The sequence below is a fragment of the Hippoglossus stenolepis genome, chromosome 10 (genome assembly GCF_022539355.2).
Source record: "Hippoglossus stenolepis isolate QCI-W04-F060 chromosome 10, HSTE1.2, whole genome shotgun sequence".
Taxonomy (NCBI): Eukaryota; Metazoa; Chordata; class Actinopteri; order Pleuronectiformes; family Pleuronectidae; genus Hippoglossus; species Hippoglossus stenolepis.
The window spans coordinates 13071013-13087006 of record NC_061492.1 but is presented as its reverse complement, the minus strand read 5'-3'; the positions used below and the strand labels follow the sequence as shown (position 1 = coordinate 13087006).

Below are 15994 nucleotides of genomic sequence, written 5' to 3'. Positions count from 1 at the left end.
GAGGTGAGGCGGACGCTGGGTTAGCGCCACAGCGAGCTAGCTTAACGTCTTCCCAGTTGCATGCCCTCGGTTAGCTTTGCAGACTGTCACTCCCCAGCTAGCCAGCTAACGTTAGCGGCTGGGGGTTAGCTTCAGGAACGAGGGTCGGAGTGTGTGGTTGGCGGATGCTGGAGCTCACTCGCTGTACTATTACGTGTGGGGAATGTATCGTGTTGAATATGAGGGGGTTAATGTTGAGGGGACACACAGGGAGTTTGTTGTTCGAGTCGTCAACTTTGAGCGTGGTCGTCTTCTCAGCAGCCCCTGGGTTGGCTGTGACGAACGTGAACGTAACAGTGTCCTGTGTTTGTTCCAGGTTGAGCCTCCAACCGCCACCGTCTCACTCCGGAGCAGGACCAGGGGGAACAGTGGAGATGCAGACCTTCCTGAAGGGCCGGAGAGTCGGCTACTGGCTCAGCGAGAAGAAGATGAAGAAGCTGAATTTCCAGGCCTTTGCTGATATGTGCAGGTAGGTGGCCAGAAGACCGATTTCACTGCATACAGGGCAACAGCAACAACAACAACAACAACACCACCAACAACACCCTGACATGCATCCACAGTGGGTCTACATCATTAAATATTTATGCTACAGTGAATTAAGAGGTGTGTTGTCAGACAGTGACAAACAGGACTGATGAGCTCCTCCTCCCCTCTTACAGGGAATAGCCCCTTTTGCAGTTTCCATTAGAGCTTTCTCTTTCATACACGCACACGCACACGCACACACACACACAGCATCAGTGAGTTACCTCTGATTCTATCACTCTCTGCGGGAGGAAGGGGCCCCCAGAAGAAGTCGAGCCCTCTGCAGCTTTTGTCTTTTACTGTAGTAGGTTTTTTGTTTGTTATGTCTCAAATCGGTGCTTGTTGAGACATGGCGCGAGGAGGGAATGTGTGTAGGCAGAGCTGCTGATCTCAGTCAAAGGTGCATGGGTAACAGGACTGGCAGCTAAAGCAGACGTTCTTATTGACTTTAATTGTCCCGATGCATGACATTTAATGGCTGGTGTGTGTGTCAACAGAAAAAGGAACAAATCTCCACCTTGTTGAAACCGCAGGATTCGCTCTGTGACTATTTCAGTTCTATACTCTCATGGTAACTGGAAATGTGTGATATCACAGAGACCAATCTTTCTGTCTCTAGAATTGAGACGGTTTATTTAGCTACAACAATATATACTGTATTTGTCCACATGCAGAGCCATAACATGAATTTAATCAAGGGTGGGATTCTACTCTTATCAGAAGACAAGAATTGTCTGCACACCAGTTGGATGTGTATATATTATCTGTATGTTTCTACTCTAACATGGATTTGTTCTTATTCCCCCGGCCTTAATGGTTTTTGGCTTAATGGGGTGTTGTATTTATTTGTCTTGTTGTAGCTTGTCCATCTTCAGCTGAGTAAAATATTTTAAAGTATGGCATGGATTTTCTTCAGCACCTTTCATTGCAACATTGCCTTGCTACCTGTGCTGTATGAGGACTTCAGTTGTCCTGAAAACACATATATGTCAGCAGCAATGTGCACAGGGGATGATGGGGTCATTTGATTTAGCAACAGTGAGCCCTGATATGTCGGGTATGAAACATTTTCACCTTTTATAGGAGTGCTGTTGCTCCACAAAGTGACCTGATGGACTCAGAGCAGATTACAACACTGTAATCCACAAAACATTTTTAATCGCCTCATAACCCTTAAAGGAACACCCACCCCCTGCATGAAGGGTGTGTCCTGAGTGTTAAAAGGTCATGTTTGTGACAGATCAGGAATATCAGATCCTTTTTACAAGAACAACAACAAATACAAGGACTTTTAAATGGAAAAGAGCTCTTAAATGGCTTCTGTTGCCCAGTCACTCAATTCACAACTTGTTTTCTACTTCTAGTTCTTTTTGACATATTTCTGACACATTTCCCCCGTCACATACCATGCAACCTTCAAGAAGAAGGAGAAGATGGAACTAAGATAAACTTACAATGTGATACTCCTGGGCCTGTGACAATATAGATTTTTTTTCTTACCGCGGTAACAAGCAGCATATTACCACGGGTCCCTCTCTCACAGACTCAGCGGACATCTCTGACCTGCTACAGTTTAAAAGTTGATTTGTTTGAAATGACGCCTATCATCACATAATGATCGATACCTTACTTCAATGAGGTTAAATCTTTATCACAGTCACAATTTAACATGCACACAAGTGTGAGAATATAGAAATATAGAAACATGTGAATGTAATGTTAATTAACAGTGACTCGTCAGGTTTTCTATCTCCCTTATCATGTGGCATGCAGCTGACACTGCAAGTGCTCCAGTGTTGAGTCTACCCTGTCTCGTGCAGCTGGACTTTAAGGGGTTCCTGCTGCTCAGGGCCACTAGGGTTCATGTTTGTGTCCCTTACCCTCGCACAGCAATTTAGAGGCTTCCTACTTACTCATAAATACCTGATTAAGAAAAATACTGTGCCCTTGAAATTGGACAGCCTGGGCGTCATTGAATGATATGAAAATATTGTCACTTCATCCTGTCAAGGCAAGGCCACTGGGGCAACAACACTGATGAGATTTCCTTGTATGCTTGTGGCTTGTCTTTCACCCCAATGATAAGATTATTTAAAACCTTTGGAGAGAATCACTCTAAAATCTATGGCTTCTAAAGAAGGGATTGCATCAATTTGTGCATGAAAGATAGCAACTAATCAACAGGTCTCACAGACTCAGCTGACGTCTCTGACCTGCTACAGTTTACAAGTTGATTTGTTTGAAATGATGCCTATCATCACATAATGATCTATACCTTACTTCAATGAGTTAAATCTTATTCAGAGCTGTGTGTCTTCCCCGGGCTTGGTGGCGCTGTGGCCGGGCTGTGCGCCCTCTGCCTCGGGCAGTGGAGCTGTCCGGGGTCTCTGGGTCCGTGCCCTGGCTTCATGCGCTCTGCCACGGGCAGTGGAGCTGTGCATGGCTCCCTGGGTATTTGCCCTGGGCTTGGTACCCCCCCAGCAGTAATGTAGTTACCGTCATAGCCCTAGATGCTCCTGTAGGTAGCTGTGAGCTGTTAATCAATCAATTTTGTCATTCAGCAAATCAGTGGAGGGGTGTGTCAGTCATTTGTAAACCGCCTCTCTTATCAGTGACACCCCATGCCAGTGACACCCCATGCCAAACCTATGCTTGTGGCTTGTCTTTCACCCCAATGATAAGGTTATTTGAAACCTGTGGAGAGTAGCACTCTAAAATCTATGGGTTCTAAAGAAGTGACTGCATCAATTTGGTCATGAAAGACTGCAACAAATCAACAGGTCAAACAGGTAAATCAGTTTCTCCTGTCTGACCGGCTTTAGCTGATTCCACCCAAAGTTTTCCACAACAAAGCCATTTAAATTAAGTGTTTTAATATAGTTGATTATCAGCCCTTCCTTCCAGGGTGTAATTAAAAGTGACCTGTTTATATTTTTTGTTACACCTCAATGTTCTTGTGTGTGGAGCTTATTCAGAAAGTTTTGACTCCCTTGTTCGTCCGCCGGCTCTATTCCTTCATCCCTTTCTTTCTGCTCGCCGTGTAGCAATGCAGAAGAGCAGGCGATCTCCATGTCTGAGATGTGATGAAACTAAAGGTCCCCATTGACACCACATGAAACACTCCAGCTGCAGTATTAAATATCCACATTGTTGTGAAGCAGTGAATAGCTGCACTGCTGTTACCATGGAGCTGTAACCTTAAAAACAACTACCCCGGACAGGCTGAGTTGGTGGTAGTGCTGCTGGATTGCACTCATTATAAATTCCCCCCCGACTAGGACTAAGTTGTTTTGTCCATTCAAGTATTACTTTTTTTTCTTTTTTGCTGGAGCTAGCTTCACCAGAAATATGCAAATGCCTCTCCTCCACTCTCTGCTTGGGCGCCTGTTTTTCTCTCGGTGGAGACTAATAAAAATCCAGCAGGTTTAAACATCATCTGTGCCTTTTAGACCAATTTCTAGAAACATGTGGTTCTTTGTGTTGACAGTGAAGTGGTGTACTATGTTAAGACAGTCGCCTCTACCAACAACTCTGCTCTTGTAGGGGTCTGATGGTTGCCAAGCAACCACTTTTATTTCTGTGCAGTGTAAAGTACAATATTCTCCAGCTTGAGAGAGGGATTTGATATTTCAGCTACAATAATCCTGCTGTCTTGCTATCACACAAATGTACTAGATAATGTCGCACAATTTAATTTTGATGTCCAGGTGCAGATGAGGTCATGTGTCAGTCGCTCATGTCTCTAATACAGAAGTCATGATACCAGAAATCTGGAGGGTCATTTGCAGTACTTCTGAAAGTTCACGATTGTGTATCAGATTCAATACCACGGCAAAAAAATGTCTGCAACACACACACACGTCTCCATATAATTAGTGTCCAAGTAGTACTTTAAATTGACTAACAGGGGTGTGAAAATCTGAATTTAAAAAGTCAGTGTTATATTTTGACAGACGTTAGTGCACTAATGCTGTGAGCACCAAGCTCACGTTATCAAGGTATCACAACAGCTGCTGCCTGTCGCCACTACCAGCGACAAGTTCCGAAATCACCGGCGAATCACTTTATGAGCAGAAACACAGTACCTGTCCTGCATCTTATATCCTATAGGTTCTCTCAGTGCCTGGCAATGTATGTTAAAACTCATCACTTTCAGTTTATTTTTGATCACATTAATGATTATTGCTTTTATCTTCTTTTGCAGGAAAAGAGGAATAGAAGTTGTTCAGGTAAGTGGGCGACTTTCATTGGTCTGATTCAGTATTTTTTTTGTTTTAACAACAACAAAACTTAGCATTTTTTATTTTTGTTGGTTGTTTTTCAGATTAAGTGTCTTTTGGTTGAGTTCAAAATACACAATTTTAGTACATGTATATTTTTTTGATTTGTACTATAAACCCACCTTTTGTACCTGATGTAGTTGATTCAAAGTCTTGGTATTTTCAGTCTGCAAGCAACATCAGTCACAGTTCACCAGTCCAGGCCATGTTCATTCTTAAGCTGTGATGCAACAACTGCTCACCCCAACCCAATATTTCAACACCTCACTTAAGGTGTGTGTGTGTGTGTGTGTGTGTGTGTGTGTGTGTGTGTGTGTGTGTGTGTGTGTGTGTGTGTGTGTGTGTGTGTGTGTGTGTGTGTGTGTGTGTGTGTGTGTGTGTGTGTGTGTGTGTGTGTGTGTGTGTGTGTGTGTGTGTGTGTGTGTGTGTAGACATGACCACTCTCCAATAGTGAGGCCAAAGCTTCTCGATTGCCACCTCGTGGTCGTAAGTCCCGCCTCCTCCATCTTAGTGGATAGGACATGGACCAAATTCAAACGTCAAAGCACATTTCAAATACATTTTTCCCAAATATGGTTTCAGTATTATGTTGCATTGTTTTTTCAGTTAGTTGGGTTTTAAATAGTTATTTGATGCAATAAAAATGGGGGGACATATATAATATAATGAGCACATATATTGGTGGGACATTGATACTGTGGCTCCATCCCTCAATCGCTACTGTGCAGACTCCAAATGAACAAGATGGCCGCGTTTGTATTCCGGATGTTTTGGCTTCATCTCTTGATAGTGTGTGTGAGTTGTACTATCTGGCACCAGTCACGTATGCCCAGAGTCATATCTTTTAGAATAGATCATAAATGCGAGCAGCTACGTATTTATTATAATTACAGACACTTTAATGCGTCATGTGACTCAGGCAAAAGAATGTTCTGTCTCTCGTAATGAGTTAGCTCCACTAAAGGATGGGTGCTGAGTCATGCTCAGGTGAATGAAGGCCACAGGGAAGTGTAGCCGGCTGTCATTAATGGATATTGCACGGTATACTACACTCCAAGTAAACACAGCACATACAGCAGCATAGTAACAGTTGTTGCTATGTCATGGAAGCTCAGTGCTGAATAGTACTTGTCAGTTAAAGTGGTTTCTGCCATTGAGGAGGAAATTACCCTGTCGTCCCCTGTTTTTTAACGCCGTCTCTCGTCTTCATGGGAGGTTCTTTTTCCCCTCACTTTGAGGTTATTATTTTCCTCTCACTGTGCTATCAGCACACCCAGAAAGAGCCTTGTCGTGGGAATAGTCCCAAAGTAAGCAGGGCTTTGTTTCCCACTGTACTTTCAGCCCCTCCTGGGAGAGAGCAAATCCTCACAGACCCTAAGCAAATGGTACCCAGGGACTTGAACAGCCCGCCGACCATACCAGTTTCTCTCTTTCCTTGACTACCTGTGGTCCAATGAGGGCTTTTTTTTAAATTCCTCCTACAATTCAGCCTAAACTCTCTTTATTTTTAGCCGGCCCGTCACTGCAAATTGAGAAAGCTCAGTTTACTCAGACACCCAGAGGTGTTCTTCAGTTCACACTGGTGTTGTGGCGGCCTGTGTTGCACCCAATGCCAGTCAGTGCCTGTACTGTCATGACCGTATCACAAGCAAACATAATGGCAGCCTTTGTAATGCTCTGGCCTTGTTATACAAGTCTTTGTACAAAGCCATCTTCTCCTATTACACTTGTGAGCTGCAGCACTTTCTCATAAACTCTTATTTTTCAAAAAGTGACAATTTCTAATGGCAGATTACATATTTAAAACCTTATTCTATTTCCATCTGTATTCATTGTGGTCAACTTCCTGTGCGTGGTTTTTATTTCACTCATGCGAACTCCTAAGACTAAGTTCCACATAAAGGAAATTAAGCTCATGGAAGTGATGGTACATTAACCCTATAACTGAAGCATCCAAATTAAAAGTATGTTTCTTTGCAGACAAAGCATCCAGCTTGTTTTGTCTGTTTTTTAAGTTTTGGAGGTAGGGGAGTATTGGTGTGACATTGATATCAAGTGTATTTAACCTTCTCTAGAAAGCTTTAGTCGAATAAAGCTTCAGATTTATCTCTTGCAGCCAATTTAATCACCTAACCTTGTCCCTGTGGTCTGACAGACTAGCTGATCCTGGTGATAACATAACTCAACCTTGGATACCCAAGGATAAATTAAGCGTACCTCTTTTCCGGGCAGAATAAACTATTACTCACTACAAAATACATGATAAGCTAATGTTCTTATTCATTGTGTCGTAAACACAGATTAGCTGGAGTAACAGCAGTGTACTCAAGCTGGAACAATGTTCATTCGTTGATCCACAGAAAACTGAAGTACAACTGTTTTGTTAGTTGATCATCATTTTATAAGCAAAGATGTGGTTTTAACTTCTCCAATATGAACATTTGCCGCTTATGAAATAGTAAACTCACTCTGGGTTTGTCAGACAACAGCAGCAGTCTGGAGATTTTTCTGGGTTTGTGAAATCCGAAGTTTTCACTTTTTTTTCACTTTTCAGACATGTTATGGATACAGGCAGTAAACATCAGATTAATTGGTAATGCAAATAATTGATAGTTGCGGGAAGCTTAAAGGTAATTCTCGTTGATGTGATGGTATTTGCCACATGAGGGTGTATCCTCCAGATGGTTGGCAGTGGTTATGATCTCATTCCGTGTGAACAGATCTTTGCTAAATCTGGCAGCCCCAGGGAGTTAATTTTATATTCCCATTTCTAGTGTGGGAAAACAATCTATATTTATTTTCATCAGGACTGACAGAAGTGGAAAAGAACAGACAGTTCTTTAGTTTGACTTTTTATTATCGCACATTTCAGTCTTTATTATTTTATTTTTTGAAGTAGTTCATTATCACCCTCACCTTCTCTCTACTTTTTCCCAAAATTTTGCACCATTTCATTACTACTGACCCCTTCGCCCAGTGTTCATGAAAGCCATCCTCCCGATGCTCTGTGTATTAACCTGTCTGTATCATAGAGCTAGATAAGATTAACTCTCCAGGCTCGGCCTTGAAGAAGCCCATAATCGCTCTGAGAGAGAGAGAAACCATCACAGCAAATGGTCGTTGTTTGAGTGGGCTGTCAATGGAAAGTTATTGAGTTACCATTTTTATGATATGGTAAGTCCTCAGGAATTTAAAGTTCATTTCTTCCATGTTACTGTATTCCACCCACATATTGAATTTGTGGAAGGTGACAAACAAGAGGTTTTCTTGAGGGGATTTATCGATCCTGCAGTGCACCAAGATTCGCTGACGGCTGATTGGCAGTTATTGGGAAATGGCATCAAGTCAGATAAGTTAAGATGGAGCAAATGATTAGAAATACAATCACAAAGGTTTGCCAAGATATGTGTTAACCAAAGTTTCTTTCATTTTTTTATTTACTTTGAATAATTTGAAAAAAACTCTAAGACTTGTGTGGGGGTGTTTTTGAGCAGTCATTGATGATGATGATGGATGATATATTCATCAGTTTGACACAGTCAACTTCACAGTGACTCCTTTACCTCCTTAACTATCCTCAACCCTTGAGTCTCTTGAAGTCTCTCCATTAGGCCTAAACACATCCATTTTGGTTCACCTGATATTATTCGAATAAGTGTATTAGTAATAAAGACATAAGCCTTCATTGAACAACATATTCAGCTGCAGAAATGTGTTATTACTTTGAGGACTCTTGAGATGCTGAGGACACGGTCATTGACCCTCCTCTTGGTTTTGGGCTGGAGTTTCCCCTTAGTGTTGATCCGCTCTCATGTTTAGTCTCATAATTCATGTGTAGTGTGGCAGCCAGCCACAGTTTGTCTCAGAGACATGTGTTTCTCTTACATCAGGGTGTCAAGTGCCACACAGCACACAAACTAAATCATTCATAACATGTCTGTCTGCACTTGACATACACACAGTCTCGCTCTGACAACAAAGCAAAAGCCAGGTGTGGTTTGAGCTCAGGGCAGCTACGATGACCCATCTAAAAACATCTAAAACTAAGAAAAATAACTGGTGCAAACAGCGAAACAATGTTGAAAACTGAAGTACATTATGAGCTTGGTCCACAAAATCACCATTCTCGTTCTTAGATTTCCCAGGGGTATAGCTTGGTCCCACTGTGAAGCTACATCAAAGCTGAAAATATATTTGCCCTGACCTGCCCTGTCCCTCCAGAATCCAGCATGTTTTCTGTGTTGTCCGTCACTGCCACGACCCACTGCTCGCTCTCAGTCCCAAAGGGACTCGCAAAGACGTTAGCTGACATTTCTGCTTTTAGCATTTAGCAGAACATCAGTGACTTGACTGATGGGTTTTTGGATGAGCTCTAATGCAGGGTCACTGTGTGTATGCACGGAAAGAGGAGAGCTTCATCCTCTGCGATGTGTCTTTGCCAGTGGGTGTTGACCCCTACAATGTAGAGTCCTGTTTTTGTTGAGGGGCCAGGCTGTGGATGGGCCCTCTGTGTTGTGTAAGCAAGAGATTAAAAGCCCTGCCTCAGTGGAGTACAGAAAAATTCCCATCCAGCCGGCACTGTCACACTGACACTGCTGGCTAGACAGAAAACAAGAGCGAGCGCTGTGGTTTTTTAGCGACTTGCTGTATCTCACGCCACTGCGGAGGCCCTGTCACCACTGCTGTTCACAGCAGCTAGTGTTATAGTGCCAGTATTAGTTTATCCACAGGTGACAACACATTTAATGAGTGTTGACTTACCAACACAGAGTTATTAAGGTAATAGCAGCATGTCTATATGTTTACTGCCATATGCTCACACCTCTGTGTCTGTGTCTCTGGACAACACATTTTATGAGTGACTTACCAACACAGAGCTATTAAGGTAATAGCAGCATGTCTATATGTTTATTGCCATATGTTCACACCTCTGTGACTATGGGTCTCTGGACAACACAATTCCTGATAAACCAGCTGGACTGCTGAGATGCCCCGTCACCACTGCCTCTGTTTTTTTTTTACCGGGCTACATCACTTGAGCTTATGCAATCATACTGTTTGATTTATTAAATGTCCACTTGTATCGTTTTGGTCTTCCTGAAATCTGAAGCAAGGTATTCCAACTGGTTTTTGCTTTTCATCCACAATACTTTTGGTAAAAATGCTGTATCAGCTTGTCCTCTACAACAGCTTTTGCTACTAGTTAAGTTGTGCATGCTTTTTTTATTGGAAAAACCTTATCTATCTCTAATTTAAGTTTAAAGTTAAAAGTCGGATTTGTGCTCCTGACTGAAAGTTGAAGAAATCGGAAAACTAATTGTAAACACACAGTGACAAACACAAAGAAATGATTCACAAATCTGAGGTGGTACATTCAAAATAATTATACAAGTTATATCTCTCACTGTGCTTCAACATTATTGACATATTGGACTTTTATTGACCCGATTATACTACAATATGTTGAAATACAGAGTTACATACACGATGATAGAGGATTTCAGCAGTATTTCCCACCCCTTGCACTGGATTTGAAGATGCCTCTTATGTGTCATTTCTAACAAACCTTGTACAGTCACTGAACATGTTTGGCCTCATTGGCGTTGATATATTTTTGCGGCTCGTGTTGGCATGTTTCTTTTGAGCTGTAGGGCCTGTTTCAACAAGCATGAGAAATGGAGCGAGGTGGAGAATGAGATCCAACAGTGTTAAAATGGACAGAGAAAAAAATGTCGCGCTGATGTAGCATAATGAGCTCTTAAGGGAATGCAGCTTGACTCAAACACCTCACTCCGTATGATGTGTTATACTGGCTGCGCCTGCTCAACATAGAAAAGCTCATATTACCTGTCAGAATGAGACGAGAACCTGTACTGTAAATCAGTGTCTGTCTTAACTGCACCTGAATTTTTCTGTCCTCTGTCGTAACCAGTGCAAAGAAGACGACATGTAAATCAATTGACGTTTAGCAGATTTACCACTCTGTGCAACTGACTTTTCAGGGCAGGGCCAATCGTGCTGTAATTAGTCATCTATCTGCCACACATCTCAGAATCATTAACCAGAATGTGATGGCCCTGACTACGACCAACCCTAAACCAACTGAAACTGTAAAGCTTTACAGTCCTTGCATCGAGCCACACCCGTATGACTAAAGTGTATGCACTATTGTTTTACATACTGTCTGGACATCACTAACACAGTGGGCTTCTGCCTGGCTCTGGCTTATTTGCACAGGTGTTAGTGAATTATCTGTTGTCTGTAATAATCCCTGTCTGCTGAGTAGCTAATGAGTATGTGTACGCCTGCATTACATAACAGCCCCGCAACCACTTCTCAGTACAATGTAGATTGTGCTGGTTTCATTTGGACTGTCTCTTTGAGTCAGTCCAGTGTTTTCATTTGACACATTCTAGGAGTCATAGTGTAATTTATTTTATAAGTCTTTGTATTAGTATAATAAATACTAGCCAGAGATTTGTAGTTTGTCTCAAGCTATACTTTCCTCTGTGTCCCTTTTCTGAGATTGCTATTCCTAACTATACTTATTGAAGACAACTGTATATAGCAGTAATATGTATAGTTACTACTACTACTTGTAATATATAATATAGTAATACAGGCCTCTTTTGTATTGTCTTCATCTTCCTCTGGTAATGTTCTTACTTTTCTGGGTTTTTGTGTGGGTGCGCAAGTGCTGCTGACCCACATAAAAATTGTATCACCCTCGGAGGCTGAGTGTGCTCTGTGAGACTGGAGGTCTGGCCAGAGGGAGATGGTTTGTAATTCGCAGCAAAATGGAAGACACCAGGAATTAATCCTGCTGATGTGATTCAAAACAAATGCAGCCCAAACTCTGGCTGCACCTAAGTTACAGCTATAAATAAAAGAGGAAGAAGATGATGTGGAATCGGTCCAGATGTCTTTGTAACCAAAAAGCAGAAAAGAAAACGTATGTTTGTGATCTAGAGCAGAACTATGAGAAGCGTCAGAGAGATTCCTCTTTTCTATTGACACATTAGGAGCATAAATAAGTAGGGCAATGGCAGATTAATAACTTCTCAAAAATACTCTCCAAGCCATGACAATAAAAAGGAGAAAATTACTCAAATAATTAACTGGAAGTAATTTATTTGGGGACAGAATGAAACGTTCTTGAAATGTTAAAGTCGGCTGTTGACTCTGTGTGCTATAGATTCCTTTGTCCCCGCTGCATTCCAAACTGGTTCTTTCGGATCAAGGAGAAGCTTTAAATCAGGTTCATATTGCAGGTTTCTGTACATTATAGATTTTATCACCAGTACTGGGCCACAATTTTCTGTCTGCACCCGACCGAGCATGAGAGAATACTAACCAAGCCTGACCCTGACTGGGGTACTTTTTTTGGTATCCGACCCCTATTGAGCCCTGACATTTTTGCCAATTACAGGCACCAGCAGTTTAAACAATGAAGTAGATTGCCCAGCCAATGTGACGAACCTGTCCTGAAGTGGAATATCATTTCAAAATTTATCAGAACCTGTCCTGGGTATATAAACTCTAGTGTACAAGTAATGTTTCAGAGTGATACATATGGTAAAGTTCCCTTTTGCACTTTTCAACATGCAAATGAAACAAGTGGTGTGAACAAGCAGTAGGTAAAACAGAAACAATTCAAGCAAAGGTCACGTGTGAAAATGGAAAGTACTGACTAACCAACTGCAGACAACAGTGCTTTTAGGGGAAGTTATGAATATGAGGCCTGACTTGAGGCCTGAGCTGTGGGGATTGAATTGATTTCTCATTTTACTGTCTTCCTCATCCTGTTATGGACAAAAGAGACAGTTGAAATACTGACAGTGTTGTTAATAAAATGTCAGTGACCAAGAATCAGATTTATATTGAGTCATTTTCAAAGCTGTAAGTCACAAAAAGCAGTGCTTTGCAGTTAGACACCACTCTGTTTCAAATCATCACCTCCTAGCAGTTTGGTCAAAAAGCTTTTCATGGATGATTGCTGAGGTATTCAATTTCTAAATGTGGTAAATCAATACTTGAGTGTACGGTGGCCCTGTTTGCACCATAACCCTTGACCGATGATTGTTCTCTTCTCTCCTTAGCTGGATCTCAGCCAGCCTCTGGAGGAGCAGGGTCCGCTGGATGTCATCATCCACAAACTGACTGACCTTATCCTGGAGGCTGATCAGAATGATTCACAGGCTGTGCTGCTCGTTCAAAGAGTACAGGTATGCAGCTCCGTCTGGCAATGCATCTCCTTAGTATTCAAAACTAGATTAAATCTTAACCGTGTGGGGCCAGTGAAAGTTGTCAGTCCCTCATCTTGAAAAGTCTGGAAGCTGTGCACACAATTTTGGAAATGTATGAAAAATAGCTTTGTTGACCTCCAGTACACATGTGACCATATAATCAACTTTTGGCAGGCATTCTTTCCTTGGAAACGGTGATGAAATAATTTCAAATGTCCATTTACTAGACTTTAAAGCACATTCAACCAAATGTTCCAGCCTTCAACAAACAATATCTCCTAGTAATGGGTATTGGACCTCAATAACTATTTATTATTGACTGACATGTGGCATCAGCACCAGTTCTAACTGTGTAGTACCAAAAGCTTGTATAAAAACTCTATTATTTTGATTTATTCCTAGTTTCTGTTTGCAAAGTAAATAAGTTTTCATATACGCAAAAATGTAATGTCTGTGTGTTTCTGCTACAATTAGCATTAAAAGGTATGGAATCGTTGTTAAATATAATGTTTAAAGCCTAACATTTTTTAAAGTAATGTAACAAATCATTTCAAATTATACCCAGTTGTGTCTTTCACAATCCACTACAGTGCATTACTCATTGATCATATGGCCCAGTCACTGTCAGCACACATGATTATGGACATTGAGTAAGATCTAGAGATGCGGTTTTGTAAATGGAAATAGAACCCTTGAACCCTCTGGATGGTTATGGCACAGCGGTGCCACTGCTATAGGCAATTGAGATTTATGGATGAGTTTCATGTTTACTGTAATAAATGTCCCAGTTCAAGGAATCAGACAGACAGGCCTAAGATCCATGACTCTTTTACAGGAACATTAAATACATTAGCATCTATATTTGAGCGTATGAATGCTGTCACTAAACGTTCTTAAATCGTTTCTCCTCATTCTCCATAAAGTGAGAAACCTCTCACATGCACAGCAGGTCACAGCTTCAAATGTGGTACAGTGAGCACACTTCATAAAAGTGCTGTGGGTATGTGTGCGTCTGTGTATTCATTAATCTGGCAGTGCTATGAATGATGCGAAAGTAATTTTATCTCACCAGCTCGCTCTCTTTTAGTGTCTCTCTTCCTCTCTCTCTCCCCCTCTCTCTCTCCTCCGCTCTGTGTATGACTCAGTGGAGCTGTAATCATGATCAGCGTCACGCAATCCTGTCAACATGTTCCTGACTGCTCAATTAGGAAGGACAAACAGGATGTCAGTGTGGGGCAATCACTTAAACAGCACAACCTGGTCAATATTAACACATAGCTGCATTTGCACACTTTTCTGGTAGACCAGGCCATTTTGAAACAAGTGCACATGCTATTTTTTATTAGTGAAGCACTGTGACAAAAAAAACAATGATTGTGTATGATTATAATAGTGGAGGTTCTTACAAAGGTTTTTCTTTACATTAGTTGGTATAAAAACACCAGCACACATTTCCAGTTCCATGTTTTTCAGTCACGAGTGAGATGTGAAGGGTTGTTATTGGTTCAGCTAAGGAGAATCATAACGTATGATCTGTCCGTCATGTAACAACTAATAATTGGCCTGATCATTTCCAGCAACTCGCAGGTTTCCTCTTTCACACATCAGAGGTGAACTTTGACTGCCACACCCACAGCCTCACCTAAAACAATCACATACACATTTCTGCATAGTTAGAGAAGGTAGGAGACCACTTAATCTGTCACTTTAACACAGCACTTTTTTTTTTTTTAATTTAAAAAAACATTTCACTTTAAATTTTGTTCTGTTAGCTACTGTAAAGCCCGCAAATTCTCATTTTGAAAATTCTTGGTGATGTAACACACAGAGCAAGGGACAATAGGACGATGGACACAACCTAAAGCTTATCTAGTTTGAAATATAAATTAAGATCATATGGTTGGAATTACTTCCTTAATACACTGCTATGAAGCCAGAAAATGATCAGCTTTTGTAACCAATTCGATTTAAAAAAACAATCTACAGATTATTTAAATTAACTTATGTTAAAAATTATGACATTATGAAATGACATTGCAAAAATCTAAACAAAATTGCGGTTTGTACACTACACAATGTGCCTTGTCCCTTTGGATGCCTTTCATTCTAAATGAATCTTCTAAAATACAATTAATAGGAGTGGGAGTGATTCAAAGAGGCATATACATTTTGGCGATGTGTTCATGCTGATCATATTTACATGGCCAATCATTGATACGGGTGTTATCATCCTTCTGTCCAATGTCTAGTCGTGATTATTAATAGAGCTTGTTTTCTTTATCTCTAAGTTCACCTCAAGTTTTCTTAATCAAATCAGATGCAGAGTGATTACACAATTGCACACACCTTCTTTCCCACTCCCGACCTCCAGCTCTTTTTACAAGATCTCCAGTCACAGCCCTGATAATAACCAAAGCTCTCCTCCCAGTCAGCTTGTGTACAGAACATTTGTAAAGGATGGCAGCCTGTAAAGCAATAACTCCAAGTGCCCAAACCACCTCAGCTGCCTTTGCTCAGGTTTGACAAGGTTGTCATTCTTTTAGCCAATAACAAAAGCCTGTGGTCGTAGGTTGGATCGAATAAGAATTTCTGATATAAAACCTCTGTTTTGTGGCTCAGTCCTGGCTATTTACCTGAACACAGCTGTCATCTGTGATTACATTTCTGTTGGAAATATTAGCATTGGCCCCTTTCTAATATCACATTGCTGTGATCATAAATAACCTTTTGTGTGGTGGAGGGAATAAGCCTTCCTCTCTAAAATGGCTCTATATTTAAAACAAAATGTCAGGCTGGGATGCGCTCTGGTGATTCAGTAACCTGAGGTGTTAGCCATGTGCACAGCAGACCTTGGCCAAATATCATTCAGATTATGATCATTGGTTTAATTATAATGTTTTT

General features: G+C 41.2%; 1 protein-coding gene across 1 annotated transcript in view; it reads left to right on the top strand.

Annotated features, from left to right (window-relative positions):
* The window catches only part of itpk1b (inositol-tetrakisphosphate 1-kinase b), a 31114-nt gene that overhangs the window by 375 nt on the left and 14745 nt on the right, over positions 1 to 15994 (top strand). The window contains exons 2-4 of the mRNA XM_035168165.2: positions 356 to 508; positions 4772 to 4796; positions 12947 to 13072. Coding sequence (XP_035024056.1) covers positions 414 to 508; positions 4772 to 4796; positions 12947 to 13072 — 246 coding nt within the window. The 5' untranslated portion in view covers positions 356 to 413. The remainder of the gene's footprint in view (positions 1 to 355; positions 509 to 4771; positions 4797 to 12946; positions 13073 to 15994) is intronic.